The sequence below is a fragment of the Cornus florida genome, unplaced genomic scaffold (genome assembly GCF_030987335.1).
Source record: "Cornus florida cultivar Cherokee Brave unplaced genomic scaffold, ASM3098733v1 CherokeeBrave_3.0.0_Hap2_Chr05, whole genome shotgun sequence".
NCBI classification, from domain to species: domain Eukaryota; kingdom Viridiplantae; phylum Streptophyta; class Magnoliopsida; order Cornales; family Cornaceae; genus Cornus; species Cornus florida.
In genome coordinates, this window is record NW_026775575.1 from 116,659,913 (window position 1) to 116,686,181 (window position 26,269).

Genomic DNA, 26,269 nt, shown 5'->3' on the forward strand with positions numbered 1-26,269 from the left:
GCATCATGAGACCCTCACCCTTTTGTTGTTTTTTTTTTGGGTAATTAACCCTCACCCTTTTGGGTCCTCTTCTTAACCATCAAATTGAGGAACCAAAGAAGTCAAAGCATCCCACACCCAACAAGTCAACTATAAACATAAAAGCAAACCCGATTGGTGAAGAAGATTACTGTTTTTTTCCTAGTTCGCGTAGTACCTGAATGAATCACCAGCCATATATTGTTATCTCTTCTTTTCTTTATCGGTAAATAACAGTTTGTTATCTTGTAAAACAAATGTTGCCTTGTAATTAACGCTTTCAAATCTTAATTCGGCCCTTAAACTCCAAACAGAAAAAAGAAAAAAAGAAAATCCAAACAGAACTCAACGACCTTTTTATGAAAATCCAACTAAATTATTCCGTTAGAGAGAGAGAGAGAGAGAGAGAGAGAGAGAGGGAGTCCCACCCACACCCCCCCCCCCCCCCCCCCCCCCCCCCCCCACCCACTACGATTTTTTATCTCTTCTGTGACTGTAGAACTGTTTGAGTTAGAGAGGGAACACAGAGAGAGACAGAGTGTTTGGCACCTTCTTGACTCAGCCCTGCCGGCAAAGCCGTCTGTCTATATATATATATATATATATATATATATAAATTGTATGTCGATATGTATATCCTTTTATAAACGCGTTGAATGGTCAAAACGCAAAAGCAACAAAGCAGTTCGTTCTCTTCAAACTCAAGTTTTTCAATTCTCTGGTTTTTCCAAGAAACTCCAACAATCAGCGGTGAAGACAAAATCCCTAAATTATTGATTGGGGTTTTTGATTCAGTCAATATCAATTTGAATCAATTTCAAGGTATTTGTTATTGACTCCTCTCAATTATCTTAAAAGTTGGAGTGTATTTTGGTTATACATACAGTATGTGTATATAACATTGAAGATAGAATGAGTTTCTGGATTTTAAGTTATTCTTTTCAAAATTGAGTTTGAAGGTCCTTGGTGAGAGTATGATATTGGTTAGCTGATGAATCAGGGAAAGAGTGAGTTTCAATTGTTCCCTTGGATTAAGTTTAGATGATTCTCTTCTTCAGTGGGATTTGAAAAATAGGGTCTTTTGTTTGTTGGTAAAGTTAGTTATTGGTGGTGAATAATATTTGCAAAGGAGGGTTTGTTTGCTTTTTTATTGGTAATTCATGGGTTGCCTTTGTGGTAAGGCTTCCGCTGTCAAAGACAGCCGGGAAAGCCCAATTGAGATACAGCAGAATAAAGTGTCATCGGAGTTGCACGTGCCTCGTGTGGCTTCTTCTCGGAGACGAGAGAGTTTTCGGGTGAAAGGGAGGTCAGACAGTGGTGATGTAAGATTAGGATTAATTAAGAGAGCAAATGGCTCAAGAAGGGTGCAGGATGACCGTTTTGAGAAGAAGAGAGATAATTATGAGGTTCTTGTTGCTGAATACCCCGGTATGGGAAGCCTTCCCAGAGCTACGGAAGGAGAACAGGTTGCGGCAGGTTGGCCTTCTTGGCTCGCAGCAGCAGCTGGTGAAGCTATCAAGGGATGGTTACCACGTCGTGCTGATACTTTTGAGAAATTAGATAAAGTATGTTCCCTTACTGACTCACTATGATCTAGCAATTGCACAAACTATAAATTTACTTTATTTTACCACGAAATAAGAAGAAAATTTGCATGGGCTTCATGTTGGATGAACATATATTCTTTGGTGATCTTATCGTTATTGATTATGAAGTTTGTTTAATTAGAATAAATTGCAATGACAAAGATCTGGATAGCTACCTTTTTATATAAAATTTATGATGACAATCACTTCTGAAAATCTATTGATCTTCTCCTTTGATTTAATTATTTAACACAGGGATGTTTCCAAATGCCTATAGTAATTGAGTCTACGATTTCTGTCTTACAAGCCTTTGGAGAAGTTGCTTTGTATGCTTAATGGTTGTTATAATCCAGACTCCGGCTTACGTAAAGGGTAAAGACTAATTAAATTAATGTAAATTTCACAAACTCTTGAGTTGAAATAGAAAGCTAGAGTTTAATTACTAAGTTCACAAGCTTTTGAGTTGAAATAGAAAGCTAGAGTTTAATTAATGACTTTAAAGGATATTTAGTCAGAGGTTCATAACTCAAGCTTTGAAATACAGTGAAGTAACAGTGACTTATATTTTATACAAAAGACTAAGTAGTTTGACTAAAGTTCATCAGCAGTCTACTGGCTATTAAAAAGCTTGATTTCAGTCTCAGTTGAAAATGAATTGCAGAGCATTAAATGGATTGACGTTTGACACTGTAAATTTCAAGTTGAGTGCATTTTGATGTGGTGCTATCATTTCAGGTCTCTAGTATATTATGTCATTAAATGGATAGAGGTTTATGGTAAGAAAATGACATTTGACACTACAAATTTCCTCTATTACATGGACTATTCAAAAGTAGTGAAGTACCCGTGTCGGACACATATCCCTCGGACATGGGTATGAGATATGTGTCCGACACTTTTAGTTGGATATGTACTTAAAAAGTATATGCAATCATTTAATTATATTATATTATTACTTTAAAATAAGTTAAATGCCTATATTGAACATTATATTAGATAAAAACATTACTTTACTCTAGAAAATAAAATAAAATAATTAGTAAAATGAATATTTAGCAGTGTCCGTGTGTCCTTCTATTTGGAGATTTGACACGCCCGACGCATGGATACATACCCATGTTTGACACCAGTACCCGAGTCCAGGTAACATAGCAAATTTCAAGTTGAGTGCATTTTGATATGGTGCTATCATTTCAGGTCTCTAAAATATTCTGGCACATATGGCCATAAGTATAAAGATAGTAAAGTAGATATAAACTATGATCTTTGCAAATGCTGTTGTCTGAGCTGTAAGAATTAATGAAGGCAGCAAGGCTGACACAGGTTTCACTTATTCAGAGAAGTAGTAAGCTGATTAGTCATGCAACATTCTGAAATCCTCTTAGTGAAAGGTGCTTTTTCTGCTAGAGTAAAACTGAAGAACAAACAAAATCAGGAAAATATATTTTGAAGAATTCTTAAATAACAAGCTGGTGGAACACCAAGATATCTATATTGGTCTTTAGAGAACTGTAGGGATTCAGGAGTAATGTTTATGGCTTAAGAAGTAAACCTGATCTTTTAAGGTAATACCTGATATTGAGTGTAAAACTGACTAATAAATGTTTATTTATATATTTTTAATTTATTTTCCTCACCCATTGTGAGGGCTTCCCAAGTGCAATCTGTAATAAACACATCTTATCTATGGTTTTTTTTTTTTTTTTTAGTTATCCATCCCACGACTCAATGCCCTCTCTAGATCTTCTGTACTTTAATTACTTCTTTCTTATTTTATACAAATCCCCATTCAGGGAAAATAATAACAACCAAAGAATGCAGTTGCCAATAAGTTGGTTCTTGGTTGCCCATCCTTCTGCTTATCAAGCATATGTCATTGTACAATCATACAAGTCCATTAGAAATATAGTGAGATTTTAATGCGTGAGTCAGATTGCAATCTGGGATCACATGTTCACCCAAGTTACTCAATTTGAACTTGATCAACTAGATCCTCCTGGTTAAGTGCAAATGCTATCTGTACATTCTGTCCCATAAAGTTCAATATAATTTGATGAATCTTTATAATTCTTGATTGTACACCCACTCATTAATAAGTGATGGTTAAAAACTACATTGTTCTGAAACCAAAACGGGCTTAATATTTCCATGAGTGATCAATGAATATTTCCATCTGTACAGACTGTTTGGACTGGATTTATTAATAAAATAAGATTCTCAGTTCATTTATTTGAAGGATTATGGTAGCATAAATTTTAATTGATAATCTGATATGCTTATTGGCCATTGTGTTGTGCTATGGCAAAAGTTCGGGATGCTAAGTTTGGAGAGCACTAGTTCAAGTCTGATAACCATTTTGTGTAAATAATGTAAAAGGTTAAAACTGTATCCAATCCGTCCCTCTCAGCAACATTGGTTAAGTGGGACAAATACTTAATAATGTCTTTAGAATGTTGTGTTTTGCTTTGATTTTTGTTCTCCATGTTTGTTGATATTTGCATATTGTGAGTTTGGATCAAGCATGATAGCATCTCTTTCTTGCAGATTGGCCAAGGAACTTATAGTAGTGTTTACAAAGCTCGCGATCTCACTCAAAAGAAAGTTGTTGCTTTGAAAAGAGTGCGATTTGATAATTTGGATCCTGAGAGCGTCAAGTTCATGGCAAGAGAAATCCTTCTTTTACGTAGGCTTGATCATCCAAATATAATCAAACTGGAAGGTTTGGTCACATCACGGACATCTTGCAGCCTGTACCTTGTTTTTGAGTATATGGAACATGATCTTACAGGCCTTACATCACTTCCTGGCATCAAGTTTACAGAACCACAGGTAGTTATATAATAGTTATCTTAACTTAAGAGTGTTGCTTAATGCTGTACCTTGGCATTCATTTTCTTACCATCATCATACGGTGATGCAACTTGGAAGCAGCATTGCTTTAGATTGATGCAAAAATCCTAATGTTATTTTTTGTTTTATTTTTAGATTAAATGTTACATGCAGCAGTTGCTTAGTGGACTTGATTATTGTCATAGTCATGGTATTCTGCATCGTGACATAAAGGGTTCAAATCTTCTAATTGACAATCATGGCATCTTGAAGATTGCGGATTTTGGCTTAGCGAGTTTCTTTGACCACCGTCAAGGTCTGCCATTGACAAGCCGTGTTGTGACTCTTTGGTATCGACCACCGGAACTTTTACTTGGGGCCACTTACTATGGAGTTTCAGTGGATTTGTGGAGTACTGGTTGCATACTTGGAGAACTATATGCTGGCAAGCCCATCATGCCTGGAAGAACAGAGGTACAGGAGGAATCTGTTTCGTACCATGCATTCATGTTCTATGTCCTTAATGGTTTTCTGTTGTTTTTCCTTTTCAATTCTTTTGTGTTTGTAAAAATTTCAGAGAGTTTTTTTGACTAAACAGATTCTTAGCTTAGTGTACAAAAAATAAATAATAACTACTAAACAAATAGGCAGAAAAAAGTTAGAATGGAGAATATAATGGAAATGCTAGATTTCCGCCTTAATTTGGAAGCTGTGTAACAAATTTGAACTGTAATACTTTATTAAATGGTCATTAGGAGTTTGGATATCACATGACAGGTAGAATGAGAATAAAAATTTACTTTAAAAAATTGCCATAAAATATTACGTGTACATATTTTTAGGATTTAATTAATAGCGTACTACCATCTTTGGCAATTTTTGTTATTAATTTGGTGATGATCTCAATATTGGTTATTAACTGACCTTGGCTATTTTAATTTTTTTGATGTCAAAACTGAAAGTTGAAGTTGTTGTCAAATGGAATATAGATATCTTTGGTATTGTTCCTGAAATAGTCCTGTTCAAAACAAAAAGAAGATGAAAACAATACTGAAAATGCCTTCGGTGGACCATTTATTAAGGGCCATTTTGAAGAAATTTCTTGAAAACAAGCTGATTTTTGTAAACTGTTTAAAATAATTTCACATGTTTTTAAGAACTAGATTTAATTAAGTACCAGAAAAAACCCTGATATGGTAATGTTTTAAAAAAAATCAGTCCTTTTCATCTTCAACATTGTCAGAAATTAAGGCCGTTAACATGTGGTGGCTGTGAAAGTTAAATTTTACTCCTCTTGTAGTATCCATGCATCTGAGAAGACACGAAAGGTCAAGTCATATTATACAAAGATGTTTTCTGCTTGATACTTGAGTTGGTAGTCAGGTCCGCTAATAATTCCCCCTCCCTCCTCCAAAGATTGCATTTGTTGCTAATCTAATAGCAAGCACCAATGATTTTACCGCCTACGAGATATATCCGTGACCCATTTTACCTAGTTTTATTGTATTTTACACTTGTGTTGAAGTTTAAATCTTGTTTTTCTTCTTTTGGTCTATACTTTCATATCTTATTATGAACACCAATCCACTTGAATGCTATGCTGCAAACAATCCAGAGATTGAGTTGATTTGGAGGCCAGTTTGGCAAATCTAATTGGGTCGTGAAGTTAAGCTTGTTTGACTGTACCATCATATACATAAAAATAAGTAAATTTATAAATTTTAGACTTGCATCTTTTCTTCGTCTCTGTCCTTCGGATTCACCCATATGTCTTTTTCGATTGTTTTCTCCGGGAATACCACCAATACTTGACTCACTGCATATGCATGTGGTAGCCACCACTTGACCTTGATTTTGTGCTCAGCCCACACCGCCAAGTGATCTAAGAAAATGAACACCTAGAGCAGGCACTTTGGTGCCCTTTTGGGTAGATCTTTTCCATTGAATCTGCAAATGGAGGACTACCACATGTATGTATAGTGGGCACAACTACAAATGTGTTTTGCCTCATTTAACGTATCCAATAATTAACTTCTCTTCTATTGCCAAGGGACAAATTTTAGAAATTTTCATGGCAAAGGGAGTCTACAGTATAATTGTATAGTGACATGCTTCATGAATCTACGTTATACTTGGGTACCTCTGTTAATGTTTCAAGGTCAGAGTTGCAACTTCCACCATGGTAGTGAGCACTTATACCTCTTTGCTCCTCTTTTGCAATATGCATATTGCATTTTCCTTACTGTTCTGATATGCATAGTTTCATACATAAATGAAAATATAAAATATGCTTGCTTACATATAAATTGTTGAAATTATATTTAGGTATGTTACATATATATGTCCCTTCTGCTAAGTTAGTTGTATTTTAGTATCAAGTTATTGTGCCATTAGTTTATGTGTTTGTACCTTGTAGGTTGAGCAATTGCATAAAATTTTCAAGCTTTGTGGTTCACCATCTGACGACTATTGGAGAAAATCAAAATTACCGCATTCAACGGTGTTTAAACCTGTACAGCCTTACAAAAGACGTCTTGCAGAAACATTTAAAGATTTCCCCCCCACTGCTATAGGGCTCATGGAGAAATTACTTTCCATAGATCCTGCACATCGAGGGACTGCAGCTTCTGCTCTCAAGAATGAGGTAGTGATTTATTCTGTTCTTTTCTTTATATTGAGCCCTGTCATTACCTTTTTTTACGGTATTGCTGGATGCTGAGTTGTACAAGTTATATGTCTCTTGGCATGCATCATTGAAGCTTGAAACTCATTTTTTATCTTTCTTTCTAGATATTGCTTTTGTTCAATTGGTATTGATAAATAAGTAAAGAACTCAACTATTGAGTGGAGAAAATCTAAAGGAGATACAGGCCTCCTTGAATCACCAATTCATATGGAGAAATGAACAATAACAGGACAATCTTATGGGAAGGGACTTTCCATCATTCGTCCTTACCAACCCCTTTCTTAGCAAAAGAGTTCCTTAAGTGATATGTTTTTTAGGGAAGCTACTCATGCACCTTTCTTATAAATTATTTACTAATTAATTTTCAGTTGTAACATGCTTTTTTTTATAATCCAATGTTTCTACTATGGTTACCTGAGCGCCTGATAAAAAAATTTGGACATATAATCAACTATAATCTAATTGAATTATTTTTTCTTATTCTTGTTGTGCATCAAGGTAGTCCCATGCAATGATGGAAGTGAAAATACTTGGCTTTAATATATATAACAGAAAAAAACATGCTGAAGCCAAACTTATTGATGTAAAAACTGTATTAGCTTTTCTTTCATACCTAATTTATCTTTGTGTCACCAACTGTTGCAACAATCCTTTTGACTGCATGGCAGCCATCTTTTATTTTCCTGTGAAAATGTTATACAATTACTTCAGATCTTTTTCTTTTTCCTCTTAGTAAGATCTATGATTTTGTTCTGTTTTTGATCAATAAAATTTGTATTCAGCAGTTCTTTACAACAAAACCTTTTGCTTGTGATCCTTCAAGTCTGCCAAAATATCCTCCCAGCAAAGAGATTGATGCAAAATTGCGTGATGAAGAAGCTAGAAGGTGTGTTCTCTATGATAATTATCATTTCCGTAGTTTATGTGTTTGTTCTTCCTTTTGAGAAGTAGTGACTTACTATGATATAATATCGTTCGTTGAAGAAAACTTGTGCTCCATGATAATCTTTTAAACTTGGGTCACAGAAGAACATAAAGTTAAAAAGATTGTGAAGTAGCCCACATTATTGAAACAGAATATTTGTTGGCTACAGATATTCTAGCTCATTCTGACATGGCAATTGACAAAATCTAAGGGCAAAGTGGAACATTTGTGGGCAAACAATTTGGATCTACAAATTTTACTACCTACATTTGTATTTTTCATGGATTTTCACTGAAGGAGTTTTTCTTATTTAACCTTATGATAGCTTTTGGGTTTGAATAAATGATTTCCTTGGTTTTAAACCATCAACTTCTTCTATAGAATGTGAGTACTGAGTAGGTTTTCACATCAATTGTAACTATTCTGTTTTTCTAATGTGGAAATGTCCAAATAGAGGCTTACTTGCTAGATGTAGTGTTTTCATAATGTTAACCCTTTCAAATATTCCTACAGGCGAGGGACAGTGGGAGGCAGGGAACAGAAGGTTGACAAGGAAAGAGGATTAAAAGGACCTCGGGCAATTTCAGTGGCTGATGCTAATGCTGAGTTAGCGACGTCAATGCAGGTACCCGAAAGAAGGTTCATTTATTTTAATTCTAGTCCTGTTTGAATTTGAAGAAAAACTTCCTTAAATGTCAATAGTTCTTTGAATTTCCACTGAGAGAGTGGATTTATTTGAACACACAAGAAGTTAACACTGGTATAAGTGAGGACTACCAGAATGACATGCTTACTAAAAAGTCAATGCGAATTGCTTCAGAATTTTTACTAAAAAGAGGAACACCTATAAGGTTTAAATGTTTATAATATGTGTCCAGTATGGTGGGCATGATGAATGAAGTGTTGGTTTAAACTTAAAGGCAACATGTATTACGTTTTGATTTCTGGTTAAACCTATTTTAATTAAAATAAGACTAGCTGTGACATAATATGTGCATCTTGGGGATTTTATACTGTGGTTAGCCTTGGGAATTAAGCTTTTAAAACACATAGTTTAGGTATATTCTCTTTTCGAGGATTTCTTGAAAGTTCATTGCCTTCCATTTCAAATATTTTTTAAGATATAATTGACCTTTTAATTAGACCATTTGATTCTCAACCTTTTTTTTTCCCTCTCTGATTTGATACATTCAAGTTTTTATTTGTGACCATGAGTTTGATCTCTCTTTTAATTGTTTTTTCTTTGATATATTCCACATGCTGGTAAATCTACTTTATGTTGAATTGTTGTCTTAAAGTAAGCATGCTTACTGATGACTGCGATAGGAAAGTTGATTTTGTGGTGGGCAAAGGTTATGGAAAACTTGGAGGACAAGATTTTGACTGTGGAAGAAAGGTTATATGCTTTCATCAAAAAGGGGTTAAAATTGTGTTGATTCGAAAAGTGATAGATTGTTGGAACTGTAGATAATTTATTTTTTTTCGGAAATTAACTGTAGATAATTTGTTGCTGGAAATTATGTTGAGCAAGTTTGGGTGTTAACTTAAGGCATCGGATGAAGAGTTTTATGGTTATGGAGTTGGGGATTGGGACGAAATACTATTTCTTGAAATGGACATAGATAAAGTCTTTGTATTCAATCTGATAGTTGATTACTGAGTGTCCAAAGTATTCCATGTAAATTCCTGATTTGCCCCTATTCATGTTGCCATGCCTTCACCTACTGGCTCAAGCAGCTTGAACTCATAATTTTGTTTATTGGTTAGAATGCTACTTGTGACGTCGCGCATCGCCTAGTGGGAGAGGTTTGATGGCGCTTGTATGTGTCGAGCCAATTGTGTAGGCAAGTTTGGAGGAAAGCCGTGAGCACCGAAAGGAGAGTGTGCAAAGCGGACAATATCTACACGGGTTGAGTGGATTGTGACAAATGGTATGAGAGAGCCAATCCCCAGCCTGAAATGGAGGGAAGCTACGTCCCAAGAGGGGGTGATTGTGACATCTCATATTCTTTTTTTTTTTTTGAAAAGGGGGGGGGGGGGGGGGGGGTTGTTTGATGACACGTGTGGATGCCTCCCAATTGTGTAGACGTGTTTTGAGAAAAACCATGAGCACCGAGAGGAGAGAGTGCAAAAGAGACAATATCTACATGGTTTGGGCAGGTCGTGACACCGCTGACTTGGATCTCTAAGTATGTTGACTCGCTCAATGACTTAAATAAACTGAATAAAAAGCAATTGTTGGCTAAGTTTAGACTTCCGCTTAAGTTAAAAATGTCTCCCTTTTTTCCCTGCTCCTTGGTGTTTTTGAACTTTCATGCTGGTCTTCTTTTTATATTACTTTATCTGTTATTACAAGTTTACAAGGAGTTAATACAGCCACGTTGATGACTCCATCATTGATCATCATTTAAGTGTGTTATCTCTTTAGTTTTAGAACATTGTTTTGAATTTTCAAGTTTCACCTTTCTGATGGCACCAGGAATAGAAAGCCTAACATTATCATGGTATTATATGGAGAACAGTTTCATACATTAACTGGTTAGGTATACCTTTTTTTTTTTTTGGATAAGTAGATAATATTATACTTCAACATGTTTTCTCATCAGTTTTTAATCTGTTTTCTTTTGCTCCATAACAAAATAATTATCACTGTCTAAATATTTTCTATTCTCGGTTGCTTTTATCTTTTTATTTTTCCCAATAAACTAATTCTGTAATCCAATTTCAGAGAAGGCAAGGCCAGCCCAATACGAAGAGCCGAAGTGAGGTATTCAACCCACATCAGGAAGAAGCTGCTTCTGGTTTTCCTCTCGATCCACCTAGACACACACAAGATGTGAGAGAAGTGGGCAAAGATCTCTTGGATCATATTCCTAAGAGAGCTATGCATTCTGGGCCACTGGTTCCAGGGTTTGGATGGCCAAAGGCTGGGAAGAAATATGATGATATTTCTATTGTTTCAACGAGAGCCGACTTGTCGACATTGTCTGATTTGGTATCATCCAGGACTTCGTTATCTGAAGAGAGCCATGATAAACTTGGTCCTTCACAACCAGAAGCAACAAATCAAGTGGGTATGCTTTCAGAATCATATAGAGAATCAGGGCCCACAAGAAAGCAGGACAGGAAGCATCACACACAGAGTATTGCTGGTTCTCGTCAGATGGAATATGGAAGAACATCTATGAAAGAACCAGTTCCGGTAAGTTCCATGACATTTTTTTTTTTCCTAGTTGGTACTCACACACACTTGTCTCTTCTGGGACTTGAACCCCTGACCTCCCTTTGGGAAGTAAGAGGCTGATACCGATAGGGTACTGGCCCATTGGTAGTTCCATGACATTCTTAAATATAAAGCTTACAAATTCTAATCAACAATTTTTGTTCAGCAAACGAGACCCTGTAATCTTTTTCTCTCGAACCCATTTACTTGCTGGTTGCTGGTTAATGGCTTATGATATTTCTTGAATTAGTTCATATACTTCCTTAGTGTACTAATTTTATTATTTTTATTTTTCTTAACACGTACTGCTTTCCGTTATATTCGTAATCAATTTTATAATGATTCCCCAATTTCATACAAAATGTTTTTACTAACACCTGCTTCTCATTGTCTATCAATATTTTTCCTGATTAATTTTCCACAATGCTCAAAGACAAACCAGTAGTTATCCTTGCATTTTTATAGTGATGTGCTTTTCTTCATATACTTTGATCGATGCCTAAATTTTTGCTTTTCGTATGCTTTACATTCAGAAATTCTAACACTCAAATACTCTTTTTTTTTTTTTCTTCTTATATAGCATGGTCATGGGAAGGCAAACAATATTCACTTCTCTGGTCCATTACTTGTCCCATCAAACAATGTGGATCAGATGCTTAAAGAGCATGATCGCCGCATCCAAGAAGCTGCTCGACGAGCACGACTCGAGAAGACAAAACCTGGTAAATTTCAACCTCAAGGGATGCAAATAGCCAATCAAATGTATATCTCTAGTCGTGGAGCTGGGTAAATTAGGTATGACCTGGAAAGATACTCGTCTGTGTGTGTAAAATTATACTAGTTCCTGTATAGTAGTAGTTTGAAAGAGAGCAATTCTCTTCAAAGCTAGTACTAGTCCAGTTTTACACTTGAAATCTTAGAATAAATATATTTCCGAAAAAAAATCTTAGAATAATATATGGCCAAATTCTGTAATAGTTTATTGTTATAGTAACTTCAGGAATTTTTTTGGACTCAGCCACATAATCCGAGTGGAGTTGATTTTTGAAGTCCTATTTGGCTGGCTGAGATATATTAATGGCAAGAGATCACATATAAATTTATTATGGCAAGCTTATTATAATCTTTGGATGTCATTGTGAGGCGCATAAAGCCGTGTTATAAAATTTTAGTTTCTATCATCATGTTTTTAGGAAAATAGTAAACTAATTACTATATATTTGGATTCATATACACTACTGCAATACCAATATCGTGTGACATGATTGATAGAAATACATTTCTATTTTATAAATTATTGTGTAAGAGTTTTTGTTATACCTTCAAAATAATAATAATAATAATAACAGAGAGGGTGCATCCTATTGTTTCTTAGGATAAATTGTATAAAGAAAAATTTCGAATTGAAAAATTATTAAGTAGTTTTGGACCACCAGCTCATATATGGTCCTGACCAATCATAGAAAATCATGTCAGTAAAATTAATGTCAACATTGACCAGCAATTACAAGTCACGGCCCACACATTGCCAAATCATGCTTTGCGTAGACAGGGCCATGGATTCTCCGACAAACATAGTTCACATCCTCGACGTCAGGCCCATCTTCGACAACTGCAACTCATTTCTCAACCCATTTCGTTGGATCTCCCCTCCTTTCTGTACGGAGGAATGTGTGATCGTTGGAGCACACATCCGTCAGGTCAAGTCGCGACAACCACTTGTGAACCGAGTGCAACGGCGCCACCCCCACCACACTCGCCCAGTTCAGCGTCCACCATGATCACACCAACCTCTTCTCCTATGAAATTCACACCCAAACAGACGAATAATTTCTCCATGCTAAATAGAAATTATTAGGTAGTCCCGAGTGCACCACACCAAGGCTATCCACCAGAGCAATGGGCTCCACGCCAAGGCTGTTCAGGAGTTGGAAAACCCCACTAACCAGAAAACGAATTTCAAATGTTTTAAAGGTGTAATAAATACTATCTAAGCAAATATGTGTGAGTTTATCAACTTGAATCTAAACTGAATTCAATTCTTTATAATCAAATGCGTGTGAAAATCTTTTATATAGACGGACTCAACTTTTAACCCGAGTTTATCAATGTGAATCTAAATTGAGTTCAATTCTTTGAACTCAAATTGATCTTGAGCCAGAAGTTCTCAAGGTGGAAAATAAGGCTATATTTGAGTTAAAGCAACAAAACAATCATTATTCTTCTAACTACTTGAGTTTGAGTTTGAGTTGGTCCACCCAAATTGTGTTTGTGATAGAGTTTGAGTTGCTCCATTCAAATTGCTGTTTGATGGTGTTTATTAAAGAATTTTTTAAAATTAACTTAGAATGAATTGTAACTTTTTTTATAGGTTTGAACAATATATTTTCAAAGTTGGAATTGTGCCTCTATGTGTTGGAGAAACTAACCTAAATTCAATCAGGTTGAGGAGTGGGGAATCCGAAATCCATGTGTGTGGATGATACAGTACACTGTTGGGCCAAATAAAAGATTGGTGTTCACAAGTCTAGAAGCTCTCTGTGTTTTTTTATTTTTTCGAATTCGAAAGATGAAGTTAATATTATAAATGAGAAAACACTATACAAAGGAGGCCAAAACAAACCCAACATAGGGAGCAACAGAGCCCAAAGGCCCAAGCAGAAAAATACAATTTTAACAGCCCAAGGCCCATACAAAGAAAGCATCCAACTATAACTGACAAGAATCCGTTAACGGTGGGAGCGGGCAAAGATCCGGTGAGCAAGCCATGACAATTAGATTGTACTCCTACTTGGATTGAAATTTTTGTACCCAAATTAAAGGTGGTGGTAAAGTATTATTTAAAATATTTCCAATTATTTGACCATAGCTTCCATTGCTGAATGTGGATGAATAGAAAAACAAAATTTGAATGAGACAGAGAATTCTAATCAACATATGTGGGCGCAGTCCAGCTAATTTCCTACCGGACAATGCTATCTCTCTCTCGTTACTTGTTTGCCTCTCTCTCTCACCTCCAATGTCTCCCCAAACTCTCTCCTTCCTGTTTTTCAGCACCTTCATCTTCTTCTACTCAATTTCTGCCATCGATTTCACATTCAACAACTTCAACTCGTCCACACTCCTCACCTTCGGCAACGCCTCAATCCAATCGTCAATCCTCACTCTCACCAACGACACCGCCTACTCTATAGGCCGAGCTCTGTACCCACAACCAATACCCACTAGACCCCCAAACTCATCTCATCTCCTTCCCTTCTCAACCTCCTTCATTTTCTCAATCTCTCCATACCCTCACCTCCTTCCCGGCCATGGCTTCGCCTTCATTTTCGTACCCAGAACTGGAATCCAAGGCACCAGCTCAGCTGGGAATCTGGGTCTCCTCAATTTCACCAATGATGGCCACCCAGATAACCATTTGTTCGCAGTCAAGTTCGACGTCTTCAAGAACCAGGAATTCAATGATCTTAGTGACAACCATGTTGGGGTCAACGTGAATTCTCTATCTTCTATGGCGGCTCATGAAGCTGGATTCTGGGTTGGGGATGATGATGATGGTAGTTCAGAGTTTCAGATGTTGAAGCTTAACAATGGTGAGAACTATCAAGCGTGGATTGATTATTTTGATTCGCATATTAACGTTACTATGGCTCGGGCGGGCATGATAAAGCCTAAAAGGCCTTTGGTTAACGTTTCTATTGATCTTTCTGATGTTTTCTTGGATCAAATGTATGTTGGGTTTTGTGCTGCCACTGGGCAATTGGTTGAACGTCATATGATTTTGTCATGGAGCTTTAGCAATTCCAATTTCTCGATTGGTGACGCTTTGATTACAAACAATTTGCCATCGTTTGTTCTTTCCAATGGTTCGGTTTTTCGTTCCAAAGGGTTCATTGTTGGGGTTAGTGTGGGTGGTGTGTTTCTTATTGGATGTGCAGCTGTGGTGTATGTGGTTTTGCTTAAGAGAAAGAATAGGAAAGGGAGTGTGAAATTGGAAGATTGGGAGTTGGAATATTGGCCTCATCGGATGGATTATCAAGAGATTTACACAGCAACTAATAGGTTTTCAGAAAAAAATGTAATTGGGTGTGGTGGGAATGGGAAGGTCTATAAAGGGGTATTGGTAGGAGGAGTTGAGGTGGCCATAAAGCGCATTTCACTCAAAAGTGAGCATGGGATGAGAGAATTCTTGTCTGAGGTTTCCAGTTTAGGCAGGTTGAAGCAGAGAAACTTGGTGGGATTGAGGGGGTGGTGCAAGAGTGAGAAAAGAAGTCTAATTTTGGTGTATGATTATATGGAAAATGGGAGTTTGGACAAGTGGCTTATTGGGTGTGAAGATAGTATGGTGCTGAGTTGGGAAGCGAGGATTAAGGTCCTTAAAGATGTGGCTTCTGGGGTCTTGTATTTGCATGAGGGATGGGAAAGCAGGGTGTTGCACAGAGATATCAAGGCAAGCAATGTGTTGCTTGACAAGGATATGAATGCTAGGTTGGGGGATTTTGGATTGGCCCGATTGCACAATCATGGAGAATTGTCTATCATGACACAAGTGGTTGGCACTGTGGGGTACATGGCTCCAGAAGTTGTTCGAACAGGGCGTGCCTCAGCTCAAACCGATGTGTTTGGTTTTGGGGTCTTGGTTCTAGAGGTGGTGTGTGGACGAGCTCCCATCCAAGAAGGGAAGCCGGGGTTGATTGACTTGGTGTCGGGGCTGATGGAGAGGGGGGAATTGATTAGTGCTCTGGATGAGCGGCTAAAGGCCAAGGGTAGATATAGTGAAGAGGAAGTTGAGAGGGTGCTCCATTTGGGATTGTTATGTGCATATCCAGATCCTAGTATTCGGCCTACGATGAGGCAAATATTGAAGGCGTTGGAGGGAACAAATGATGGGACTGAGTCTGAGGGTGAAGCAATGGATGCAACTTTGCTTGATAGAACAAGCACAACAGCAATGTGGTCTAATTATCATCGGGGCATTGGTGGAGGACACCCTACATATGAGGAAATTAAGAAGGCTCAGTCTTCTACCATGTCTCTCTCCGAATCAGATATCATCTCAGAGGGTCGATAACATTGTGTTAGTTGCAGTGTCGATGATTACATTAGATGGGAGGTTAATGAATTTTTATGAGAATGCACTCTGTTGAATGGGCCTTTTGATAGTGATCCTGATAACAAAAGTTTGATAATTCCCGTTGTTGGATTGGAACGCTTGCAAAGAGCTACTTTTTGCATTGCAGTGGGATGATTGTATCATGTTCAATCTGCACCGGAACCCAGATTTTTGAATGATTATAGAATGGAGTTCATACGATTTGCTAGGACTGAAGCTTATTTGAAGACTACTAAACCTGAAAGAACTGTCAGCATTGAAAATCTACAAGCACAAATTCTCTAACAGGAGGAGAAATTTTGAGGAGTACCAGCAGGCCATTCAATAGTCTCTGCATTAATTAATAAACAATTGCCAGAGTTTATAAGTCCTCACATTGTGCTTGTCATGAATTGGAGTATTGGATCATTAGGCTGGTTTATTAGATCCCAAGTTTTCTTTCTTGAGAAGATGTTTGTTTCTTGAGGAGGGTAGAATTTGAAAGGTTGTCCCCATTCTTTCATTTTGATGATGCTTCATTCTGTAATCATGTGTGGCCAAACAAGATTCATTACACTAGTTTAGATGCACTATATTTTCACTTGTTATAAGAACAGATTATTTTGTTTGTTATTATTTAAGACATTTGAATGCAAATACATTCTTATGAATGCATATTTTCAATGGGCCTTAATGGAAGTAATCTCTATCATTGCACTAAAGTATGATCTACAATAGGTCTATGTCAGTGATTGTTATGTGGAAAAAATGCCCATTGAAGAATATTGTTCTTGTCCATTCAGTTGGGTTGCAACTCGGAGAATTGGAATACTAAAACTTAATGAACTGAATTGTAAATCAACCTAAATGTATAATTTGATGGAAGTGTTGTATACTCATTTTGAATCTTAATTATGTTGGAAGTGTTGTATAAGGATGTGTTGTATAGCAAACTCAAAATACTGGTGGTGGTTGTAAATTGTAATATGATGAAACTAATATAACTAATATGGAGAGTTATCACTCGAGTTGGCATAGCTCAGTTGGGAAGCGGGGATAGCTCAGTTGGGAGAGCGTCAGACTGAAGATCTGAAGGTCGCGTGTTCGATCCACGCTCACCGCATTTTTGTATTCTTTTTCCTTTCACCGAATCACCATCGCTGTGAAAAACATATCAATGATGGAATGAATGGTGAATGATTATACCATAAAGTGAAAAAGTAAAAGTTCAATATACATACATATATATATATGCTTCCCCTATCATGGAACTCAACCTGTAATCCTAAAGCTCTATTGTGGCAAATCGAGTTATTTTTGTGGTGCAGTTTCATGAAAATAACAAAGTTAAATAATATAATTCTATTATTAAAATATTGTTCCCTTAATAAAAAAATAAAAAATGCTTGATTTAGAAGGATTAGGTGTTAAGCACCTATCGATCACATAGAAAAAGGTAAATACATACCAACCCAATCAAGTTGACAAGTTAAATCATGCATTAACTTTAATTGAATTAGGACTGCCGAATTGTATTTTCATACAATTTTTTAATGTTCCATTTAGTTAGAAAGACAAAAATCTTGAAGAAAAGAAGAGATGGATCTAGTGAAGAGATTATGTATTTATTTATTTTTTTGTTCGGTTAGATAAAAAATTAAAGGATAAGTTCAGAATTTATTGTGTTAAAAAAAAAAAAAATTATTATTTTTATCATTATAAATTATAATATTATAATTTATAAAAGATATTACTGTTGAGCCCCGTCTAATTATCAGTACCCAATTTATATTGTAACGGGGTGATAGGTACATGATACCAGAATATACAGCTAGCTTTTACTTCTTAATAAAAAATCCTTTATTCTTCTCCACAAAAGCTACATACCACATGCTATGTTTCAGTCCTGTTTAAATCTGATTTAATGTACAACGAACCATTGTGCCAACCCTTTTTGTCTACTCGTACATATTAATTGTTGTAATATGAATTTGGTACTACGTGTTAGTTAGCTACATTTATTTTCTGAATATAAAACTATTGGTGAGTAATTCTTCTCTTGCTTTACTGGCATGGTCAATCCACTCCCTCCAAAATCATCATTTACTTTGTTGGGTAAAAAGTAGTTTCTAAAAGTGATCAATTTAATTTATAAAAGATAACTCAACGCAAACAGATCAAACACCAAATGATGTTTTGAGCAGGCCTGACTTGTCCCAGTTTGAAGCCTAAAGCAAATTGTTTAATTAGGTTTTCTCGCACTAATTATATTAATACAATACTTATAATTTTATTTAAAAATTATTCTGTTTGCTTAATTAACTTGCAATAAACTCAAGAAAATATAAAAATACTATTTAAGTTTTAAATTTAATAGATAGTAATTTAATTGTGCAGACAATTAATGCGTAAGAAAGTCAATAAATTGCAAAGTTCAAAAGAAATATAATGTTAGAACAATTATGAATATATAAAGATAATTTAAAAATTAGAAGAATTCAAAAAGGTTTGATCTAGATTGTTGAGAAAAATAAAATGAAGTAATGATAAGAAAAAACTTTTCAGTTAAAAAAAATTTGTATTGACCAATAAAAGAGTAGCTGATTTATTTTGTAATTAGTACAATAAACATAGTGTAATTAATAGGTTTAAAAATATATAAGTAATATAATGACATCATTCTTATTAGACTTCTTCTTTCATTGGGGGCCTTATGCACGGTCTTAATTGCCTTGTGGTTAAGCAACCCCAAGTTTTAAATATTTTAGACATAGTTTTAATTGTCATACAGTTGAACAACCTTTGGTTTTAAGTACCATAAATCAGTCTTAATTATCTTATGGTTGAACAACCCTAATTTTGAGTCATTATTTTAGAATGGGTGTAAAGTTGAAATTTTGTGGAAAAAAATAAAAAAAAAAAAACGTTGCACTCTAGATAAAGTGGGGAAAAGGCGTGAGATAAGGGAAAGAAAAGTGAAAAAGGAGAGTAAGTGGTGTTTATCTTCAAACGATGCTCCAAATGTATGATGATTACATAAATTGAAAAAATAATCCAAAACCTCTTTTGTGACAAATGCAAAACAATTTTGTACTATGGTTGTACTAGACTAACATTGTTATGTACTTGTATGCTTGCATTATTATAATGGAATCATTTTCAAGTTGAAATTTAAGTGCAAAAGTTTAAAATGGTAATCTTAATTTATTTATTTATTTTTATTATTAAGTGTCTAGCTGTCCAGCTATTAGTGAAATCACTGTCACATATAAAAAATTTATATGTGAAAAAAAAAAATATATATATATATATATATACACACACACACACTGTGGAATTAATGCATTAAAATTGAAATTAATGAAAATTTAATTTAAATTTTAAACTAATTTTTTTTTCAATTTTTATTCTAAAAATCAAACATATCATAAATCTATTCAAAATTAAATACTACATTAAGTTATTAAACAATTCTTGTGTCCCTAAATTTATTTTTATATGTGCAATAGCAACCCCAATTTTATGGGCATGTATTAAATGATAAATGCTGTTATACAATAAGGGTGAACAAAACCTCCATCCCCGAATATTCCATGTGAATCCCCTACTTACCCCAGAGCATTCGCATACTGTAATGGAATGATCCAAATGCCAAATTATGTTGGCCCAGAACTGGGTCCACGGTCCACTCCAAATTGGTAAAGCCCAGACATCAAACGTGGAGCCCCGTCTAATCGTACCCAATTTATATAGATTACAACTGATCAGCACCGTATGGTTGCATCAACGGTGGCCCACCACCACCCCAAGATAAGGACAAATTATTATTTTATTATATTCAGTCAATAATGTTTCATAATATTAAAAATATTTATTTCAGAATATTTGGAGTATATCCAAAACAATTCAAAAGCTGATATGATTCCACAAGCTGACCTGGAGCATAGCTGTCTGTTCCAACATTTTTACCCGTCACAGTTCACTTCCTTATCTAGTAGTATCACGCCACGGAAGCAAAAAATTTACAATCATTTCTGCGGCGATTCGTTCGTCCACCTGGGAAAGATGGGTCCCATATATAGCAAAATCTTACTATAAGTACTATACCATGATGATTTAGATCTGTATAGAGCACGTGAAAATTGTAGTCCAAGTCCTAACTAAGTCATGCATATGGCCGGAGCAAAGGTTAGAATTCCGGTGACTTGCCGCCAAGCCAATGATATTGGCAAATACTGCGGCGGACCCGAAAGTGGTGCCATCATGATTTTTGGGTTTCTAGAAGGCGAAGAGTGCTTGCCGGAAAGCCAATGCAATTCCGGCGAGAGCAACAACTTTGATGGCATTGACAGTGTAGAGTTTGATGATGATAATTCAGAGGATGAGAATGTCAACAATGTTGAGGAGAATAAGGCTTTCTGGGAATCGAAGGACCAGCTTCTCCGGGTAACTTTTTCATATATATATTTAAATAGTGATTTTTCATATTGAATAAGATTTTGATTATATGAGTATATTTTTAGGTATATATCATAATTAAAATTGTCAACTAAACACTAAATTTCTTTTTTTGGGCCTTTTCAGGCAACTTTGTGTAGGAGTAGTTCTATTGAGTCCAAAATTAGGCAGGCTACGAAGGAGGCACTGAGAGAGTTAAAATTGGCGGGTGTTAGTTGTAGTTGCCGTAGAGCGGTGGTTGATGGTTGCCGCGATTGCCTGCAAAGAGAAATCTCCGACCGCCTTCGAGTTGCTGGTTACAATTGTGCTATTTGCAAATCCAAGTGGAGGAGCTCACCTCATATCATCTCGGGTATATGCTCAATTTCAATTAAGTTTGTCCAAACTATTTTAGATCCATTATTACATTTACATATGTACGAATTAAGCTTTGAAATTATTACAAAAGAGAAAAATAGCACATCATCAAGTGATTCAATTATCTATATGTATATTCCCAATGATATATTATGTCCTTAGCTAAAACTATTTGTACATCTTTCAGGGGAGCATACCTATCTAGAAGTGGTGGATCCCTCAAACCCTAAGAAAGGTGAGGTGAGAGTGGTGATTGAGTTGAATTTCCGGGCAGAGTTTGAGGTGGCAAGAGCTAGCGAAGAGTACAATCGATTAATTAGCCGACTACCGGAAGTGTTCGTCGGGAAAGCCGAAAGACTAAGAGGGTTGATCAAGATTTTGTGTTCGGCGGCCAAAAAATGTATGAAGGATAATAAGATGCATATGGGTCCATGGAGGAAGCACAAACACATGCAAGCTAAGTGGATCGGGGCGTGTGAGAGGACCACATTGACACCAATTCAATCGGCCGGCCTTTTGAACCGACGGCCCAAGCCCAGGGCTTCCATGCTAACCTTTGATTTGGTAGGAAATTCCGCGGTTAAAGTTGTGTGAGAACACCACTTTTTTTCAATTGAAAGTTTCGTGTAAATAAAGTAAAAATGGTTTATGTGACAAAAGCTGACTATGGATGATGTGATATTCCTATAATTTAGTCTACCCTATATAATTTACTCATGGACAGACAAATTTTGAGGGCCTACAATAATTATTGGGTTTGAATCTTGATCGTACTGCATTAGAACAGTGACGTGACGTGATAAATACTGCCTAACAAATTATAATTATTATTCGATAAAATACAACATATAGTATACTGTAACAATCCGGTATTGTACCGCACCTTATCCAAAATACTAATACCGCCGGATCTTCATTGTCATTATTTATTCTTTTCCACTTCTACACGTTACTTAAAATAAGCCAACATGCACATATGCCAAGCAATTTTGGATTGGAACAGACTGGCAACTTTGTATTTTTCAACACCATAATGACATTGATTTTGATTTTTCCTTTTATTAAATGAAGCTGCGGGAATATGAGTGCACGTAATCCTAATTTTTTTTTTAAAAAAAATAAAAATCAAAATCAAAACCAAATCATTTATGTTTAGAGCACGGATTTGGAATCGAAAGGAATTTAAATTAAAATTTTAATTAATTTTTTTTAAATTCTAAACGCAAAATAAAACCAAATTTATAAAAATAGTTAAAATAATTTGATTTTACGGATTGAACTTTTATAAAAACAAACATAATATTAATTAGTCTTCATCCAAAATCAAGATCAAACAATTGAATGAATATGAATAAACGTCATCCTAATATTTTTTAAAAAATCAAAACCAAATAACTTACTAAATAAGCTGAAATCAAGTGAAATATATCAAATCAAATCAAATTTATAAGTTTGAATCCTTAACTATATAGTTTGATCAGTCAACTAGAACTAAAATTTCAGATCTAGCACTGTGCACCCCTAACAAGAAGTTGTGAAGGATAGTAAATTATGGTTAAAGGTCTTTGTTACGGGATGACACAGTGAGAATGACTGAATGAGAGCTTATCATCTTGACTTCATCATATACTTTGTAAATAAAAAATAAAAAAGACTTCATGATATACTTGAGGGTAATTAAAAAAACAAAAGAAAAAGAAAAAGAAAAAAAGAACAAGAAAAGTAACTAAATAAAAAGAAGAAGAAAAACTCACCTCCAGCTGTACCCCACCAGCACATACCCCACCAGACTTAATGTGCTTTAACAACACAACGATAATAGAATATTGGTCACGCTAAGAAGGTTATTTTTTATTTTTCTTATCTTGACTTATAACTCTCACAATATTTTTAAAAGACTTAAACCTTCAACTTTTTATTTTAATATGAAATGAGTCTTCCATAACAGGCATTTAATTTCTTCTATATAAAGAAATGAAATAAAACTTTCAACTTTTTTATTTACCCTTAATTTAGGCATTTCAATGCATTCAACGCGCTTCCAACGATGGATGAACCTTCTTCGGCTCTCCATTTAAATTCAACATTTTCTCTTACTTCAATTAAATTATATTTCTTTCGTCCCAAAATTCTTATCAATCTTTCTATTCTGGAATTTTCTAAAATATATATCACATTTCAAAAATGAATATATTATTTTTTATAATATTCCCGAACTACCCTTTTGACATTTGCACTAATTATGGAGTACTCATTTGTCTTTTAACAAGAATAAATTTAAACATTCATTCTGATCAATACAATTAAAAAAAAATATTAAAAACCCACCTTCATAAATAGTTAATTCTCCAAACGCCCCCAAGTATTTTAGAATGAAGGGAGTAATAAACTAGCCATTCCCATGCATATTGTGTGTACGCCTAGTTGCACAAATTGCATAGTATCAAAAATAACTATTCCGTATTACCCATGGGAGTAATAAACTAGTGCCATAATTTTTCTTTTCTCATAATATGGATATTTAAAAAAAAAAAAAAAAAAAAAAAAAAGGAAGAAAGAAACTTAAAAATTGAAATGGGGCATCCAACAACTTCCTAGAAGTGACATGGGGCTCGGGTGGCAATCCCAGCTTTTCCAGGAAATGACATAAAGTTTATCATCTTATGAGGTTGAGTGTTACCCTTTCATTGGGTTGTTGAACATTTTCCAATCGAGAGTCGAGTCAGTCATTATAGTGGGCCTCACGAACGACTCCGTAGTCCAAGTCCAGCCGAAATTTCAACAGTGCCGCCGTGGGCCCAACCCTTGATGGACACAAATACAAAGTAGCCCACTTACCATAGATCCAAAAAAAAAAAAAAATTATTACATATATATTATATGTATTAAATGATATTACAGTAAATGCCTTGTATTAATATTTTTATTGCATAGATGTTACATTGTGAATGTAATTTGATGTGCTCCACTGAATGATCCAGAACACTCAGATGATTCTGATTCTCTTACAATCTCCCGTTGTCTATTTTTTCTTGTAAGGACATTTGTTCCCGCTGCTTCTTCTTTTCTTTTCTTTTCTTTTTTTTGGTAAGTAAAAACAAACAAACAAATAAATAAATAAAATAAAATAAAATAAAAACTGTCATTAACCTTAATTAAACATTGACCTTTATGAGTGCTGAGTGGACGACAAAGTCAAGTGCAAATAGTGAAAATTGGAATATGATTCCAATCTGATGGCTGATGATGAATGATACCTGACGTCTGCTGGATGACGTCCCATCCTCAATCTTCTTGGTCTTTCTGACTCTGATGTTTTCTTTTGCTTTACGAAATGAGATACTACTATATCTAAACCATTCCACCAACACAAATTCACACAATTCAATATATGCAATTTTTTTTTTGTTTATTGGATGCTTGTTTCTCTGTGAATTAAGGATATGGAGATCAGCGCCTCTTCTTCAAAAACTCTAAGAAAAGACAGAAAGCTCATAGAGAAGAATAGAAGGAATCAAATGAAGAGTCTCTACTCCGAGCTCTACTCCCTCCTCCCAAATCATACCTCCAAGGTTTCACTCACTCACTCTCTCTCTCTCTCTCTCTCTATATATATATATATATATAATATTCGGGATGATAAAAGATTAGTAATTAATTTGAATGTTGCAGGAGGCACCAGCACTGCCTGATCAGATAGATGAAGCCGTAAAATACATAAAAATGTTGCAACAGAAGTTGGAGAAGAGCAAGAACATGAAGGAGAACTCGTTGGGCAGCAAAAGATCGTATACATGCACTACAAATGAAATGAATGCCTATAACACGAGTTTAAAATCACCTTTAATTGAGATTCACCAAATGGGTCCTGCTCTACATGTGGTTTTGATAAGTGGTCTATCTAATCAGTTCATATTCTATGAGGTTATTCGCATGGTTCATGAAGAAGGTGCTGAGGTTGTGAATGCCAGTTTTTCTATGGTGGGAAATTCCATTCTCTATGTAGAATATCCAAAGGTCATTGTGCTTTCAATCCCCCCCCCCCCCCCCCCCCCCCAATATTTTCTCTTCTATACATGTGTGTGTATATATTCATAAATGTTTTCACCATTAATTTGGTTTTCTTTTATGTAGATTGGAGAATCTACGTTCAATTTTGGAGCTGCAACGATATTCGAGAAGCTAAAAGTGTTTGTTCATGAATCCACTAGCAAGGTAGAAGAATTATGGGATTTTGAAATCCAACCAGAAATTTGGGAGTTCGAAATTCCACAAATAAAGCATATGGGAATTTAGATTTTAACCGATTACTCTAAATTCTGTTTCTCCCTCCCCAAGTTGTCAATCAAAGATTCGGCTCATAGATAATTTGATGTAAAATGCAATGCTTTTTCCTTTGACTTTTGAACCAAGAACATACAAATTAAGCTTGGCATTTTAAGCATTTCACTAAGGGCATCACTTCCCAAAAATATGGCTAAAGAGTGGAAGTCATTTAAGGAAAAAATAATAATAATAAATAAATAAATATACCTAAAATTGATCTCCCGCATCAATTGTAATAATAAATCCCATTTTCCTCCATTATCCTAAATTAGATGGTGAAGTTTACCTTCTCAACAAAATTATCATCCCAACATCCCATCCAAACAAGCCCTTACTTTATAACATGTTCACTGGTTTCCTGAAACACGGTTCAGACAACATCAGAAATGGACTTAATTTATTCTTTACAGCATATATAGCAAGATTCTTCCAATGAAGAATATATATCAATATTATATATATTTGTTATAGAGTGACAATTTTTTTTGTTATTGAGTGACTGGCTAACCAAATTCTTTCAAAAAGGTGTAATGCACTTTTACAAGAACAACTAGGAGTTGTTTCATAACAGAAATTGTACACACTCTTCGAAAATCTCATACTAGTGTCATGGTCTCCACCATTCGTAGCTCGTCAGTGTGGTAGCGACGTCCCCGTCAGCACATTTCTGGCTAGGTTGGGCTCTGATAGCATTTGTACCGACCCACTCCAGCACATGGTATAATATTGTCCACTTTGGGACTGAGCCAGTACGGTTTTGCTCTTGAAC

The 26,269-nt window shown here is 35.3% G+C and overlaps 4 protein-coding genes and 1 non-coding gene across 7 annotated transcripts; all 5 read left to right on the top strand.

Annotated features, from left to right (window-relative positions):
* Positions 1–501: 501 nt before the first annotated feature.
* LOC132308896 (probable serine/threonine-protein kinase At1g54610) lies at positions 502–12,373 on the top strand. 2 transcript variants are annotated; one of them, XM_059807178.1, is made up of 8 exons: positions 502–1,583; positions 4,149–4,433; positions 4,590–4,907; positions 6,850–7,077; positions 7,902–8,005; positions 8,558–8,669; positions 10,773–11,246; positions 11,848–12,373. In XM_059807178.1, exons 1-8 carry the CDS (start codon positions 1,179–1,181, stop codon positions 12,055–12,057), a joined length of 2,136 nt encoding a protein of 711 aa, XP_059663161.1. In that variant the 5' UTR covers positions 502–1,178; the 3' UTR covers positions 12,058–12,373. The 2 variants fall into 2 exon arrangements, with proteins under 2 accessions (XP_059663161.1, XP_059663162.1); XM_059807179.1 differs by having other exon boundaries at positions 503–1,583; positions 7,905–8,005.
* A 1,775-nt stretch (positions 12,374–14,148) lies between these two features.
* LOC132308897 (probable L-type lectin-domain containing receptor kinase VII.2) lies at positions 14,149–17,030 on the top strand. Its single transcript, XM_059807180.1, has one exon. It carries the CDS (start codon positions 14,179–14,181, stop codon positions 16,336–16,338), a length of 2,160 nt encoding a protein of 719 aa, XP_059663163.1. The 5' UTR covers positions 14,149–14,178; the 3' UTR covers positions 16,339–17,030.
* Positions 17,031–17,409: 379 nt separating this feature from the next.
* On the top strand, positions 17,410–17,482 carry TRNAF-GAA (transfer RNA phenylalanine (anticodon GAA)). The gene has a single exon. It is a non-coding gene; the product is annotated as a tRNA-Phe (tRNA).
* A 2,993-nt stretch (positions 17,483–20,475) lies between these two features.
* Positions 20,476–21,833, top strand: LOC132308899 (uncharacterized). Its single transcript, XM_059807181.1, has 3 exons — positions 20,476–20,805; positions 20,944–21,169; positions 21,362–21,833. Exons 1-3 carry the CDS (start codon positions 20,527–20,529, stop codon positions 21,766–21,768), a joined length of 912 nt encoding a protein of 303 aa, XP_059663164.1. The 5' UTR covers positions 20,476–20,526; the 3' UTR covers positions 21,769–21,833.
* Positions 21,834–24,568: 2,735 nt separating this feature from the next.
* LOC132310513 (transcription factor bHLH162-like) lies at positions 24,569–25,834 on the top strand. Of its 2 annotated transcripts, none has more exons than XM_059808681.1 (3): positions 24,569–24,746; positions 24,847–25,155; positions 25,309–25,834. In XM_059808681.1, the coding sequence occupies exons 1-3, from the start codon at positions 24,618–24,620 to the stop codon at positions 25,468–25,470; spliced, it is 600 nt and encodes a 199-aa protein (XP_059664664.1). In that variant the 5' UTR covers positions 24,569–24,617; the 3' UTR covers positions 25,471–25,834. The 2 variants fall into 2 exon arrangements, with proteins under 2 accessions (XP_059664664.1, XP_059664663.1); XM_059808680.1 differs by having other exon boundaries at positions 24,847–25,191; positions 25,309–25,831.
* Positions 25,835–26,269: the final 435 nt, after the last annotated feature.

Excerpts from the sequence above, each read along its gene's own strand:
- LOC132308896 (XM_059807178.1), top strand. The coding sequence starts at position 1,179 with ATGGGTTGCCTTTGTGGTAAGGCTTCCGCTGTCAAAGACAGCCGGGAA. Across the intron at positions 1,584-4,148 it reads CTTTTGAGAAATTAGATAAA|ATTGGCCAAGGAACTTATAG; the intron begins GTATGTTCCCTT and ends TCTTTCTTGCAG. Across the intron at positions 8,006-8,557 it reads CGTGATGAAGAAGCTAGAAG|GCGAGGGACAGTGGGAGGCA; the intron begins GTGTGTTCTCTA and ends ATATTCCTACAG.
- LOC132308897 (XM_059807180.1), top strand. The coding sequence starts at position 14,179 with ATGAGACAGAGAATTCTAATCAACATATGTGGGCGCAGTCCAGCTAAT.
- LOC132308899 (XM_059807181.1), top strand. The coding sequence starts at position 20,527 with ATGCATATGGCCGGAGCAAAGGTTAGAATTCCGGTGACTTGCCGCCAA. Across the intron at positions 20,806-20,943 it reads CGAAGGACCAGCTTCTCCGG|GCAACTTTGTGTAGGAGTAG; the intron begins GTAACTTTTTCA and ends GGGCCTTTTCAG. Across the intron at positions 21,170-21,361 it reads CTCACCTCATATCATCTCGG|GGGAGCATACCTATCTAGAA; the intron begins GTATATGCTCAA and ends TACATCTTTCAG.
- LOC132310513 (XM_059808680.1), top strand. The coding sequence starts at position 24,618 with ATGGAGATCAGCGCCTCTTCTTCAAAAACTCTAAGAAAAGACAGAAAG. Across the intron at positions 24,747-24,846 it reads TCCCAAATCATACCTCCAAG|GAGGCACCAGCACTGCCTGA; the intron begins GTTTCACTCACT and ends TGAATGTTGCAG. Across the intron at positions 25,192-25,308 it reads TCTATGTAGAATATCCAAAG|ATTGGAGAATCTACGTTCAA; the intron begins GTCATTGTGCTT and ends TCTTTTATGTAG.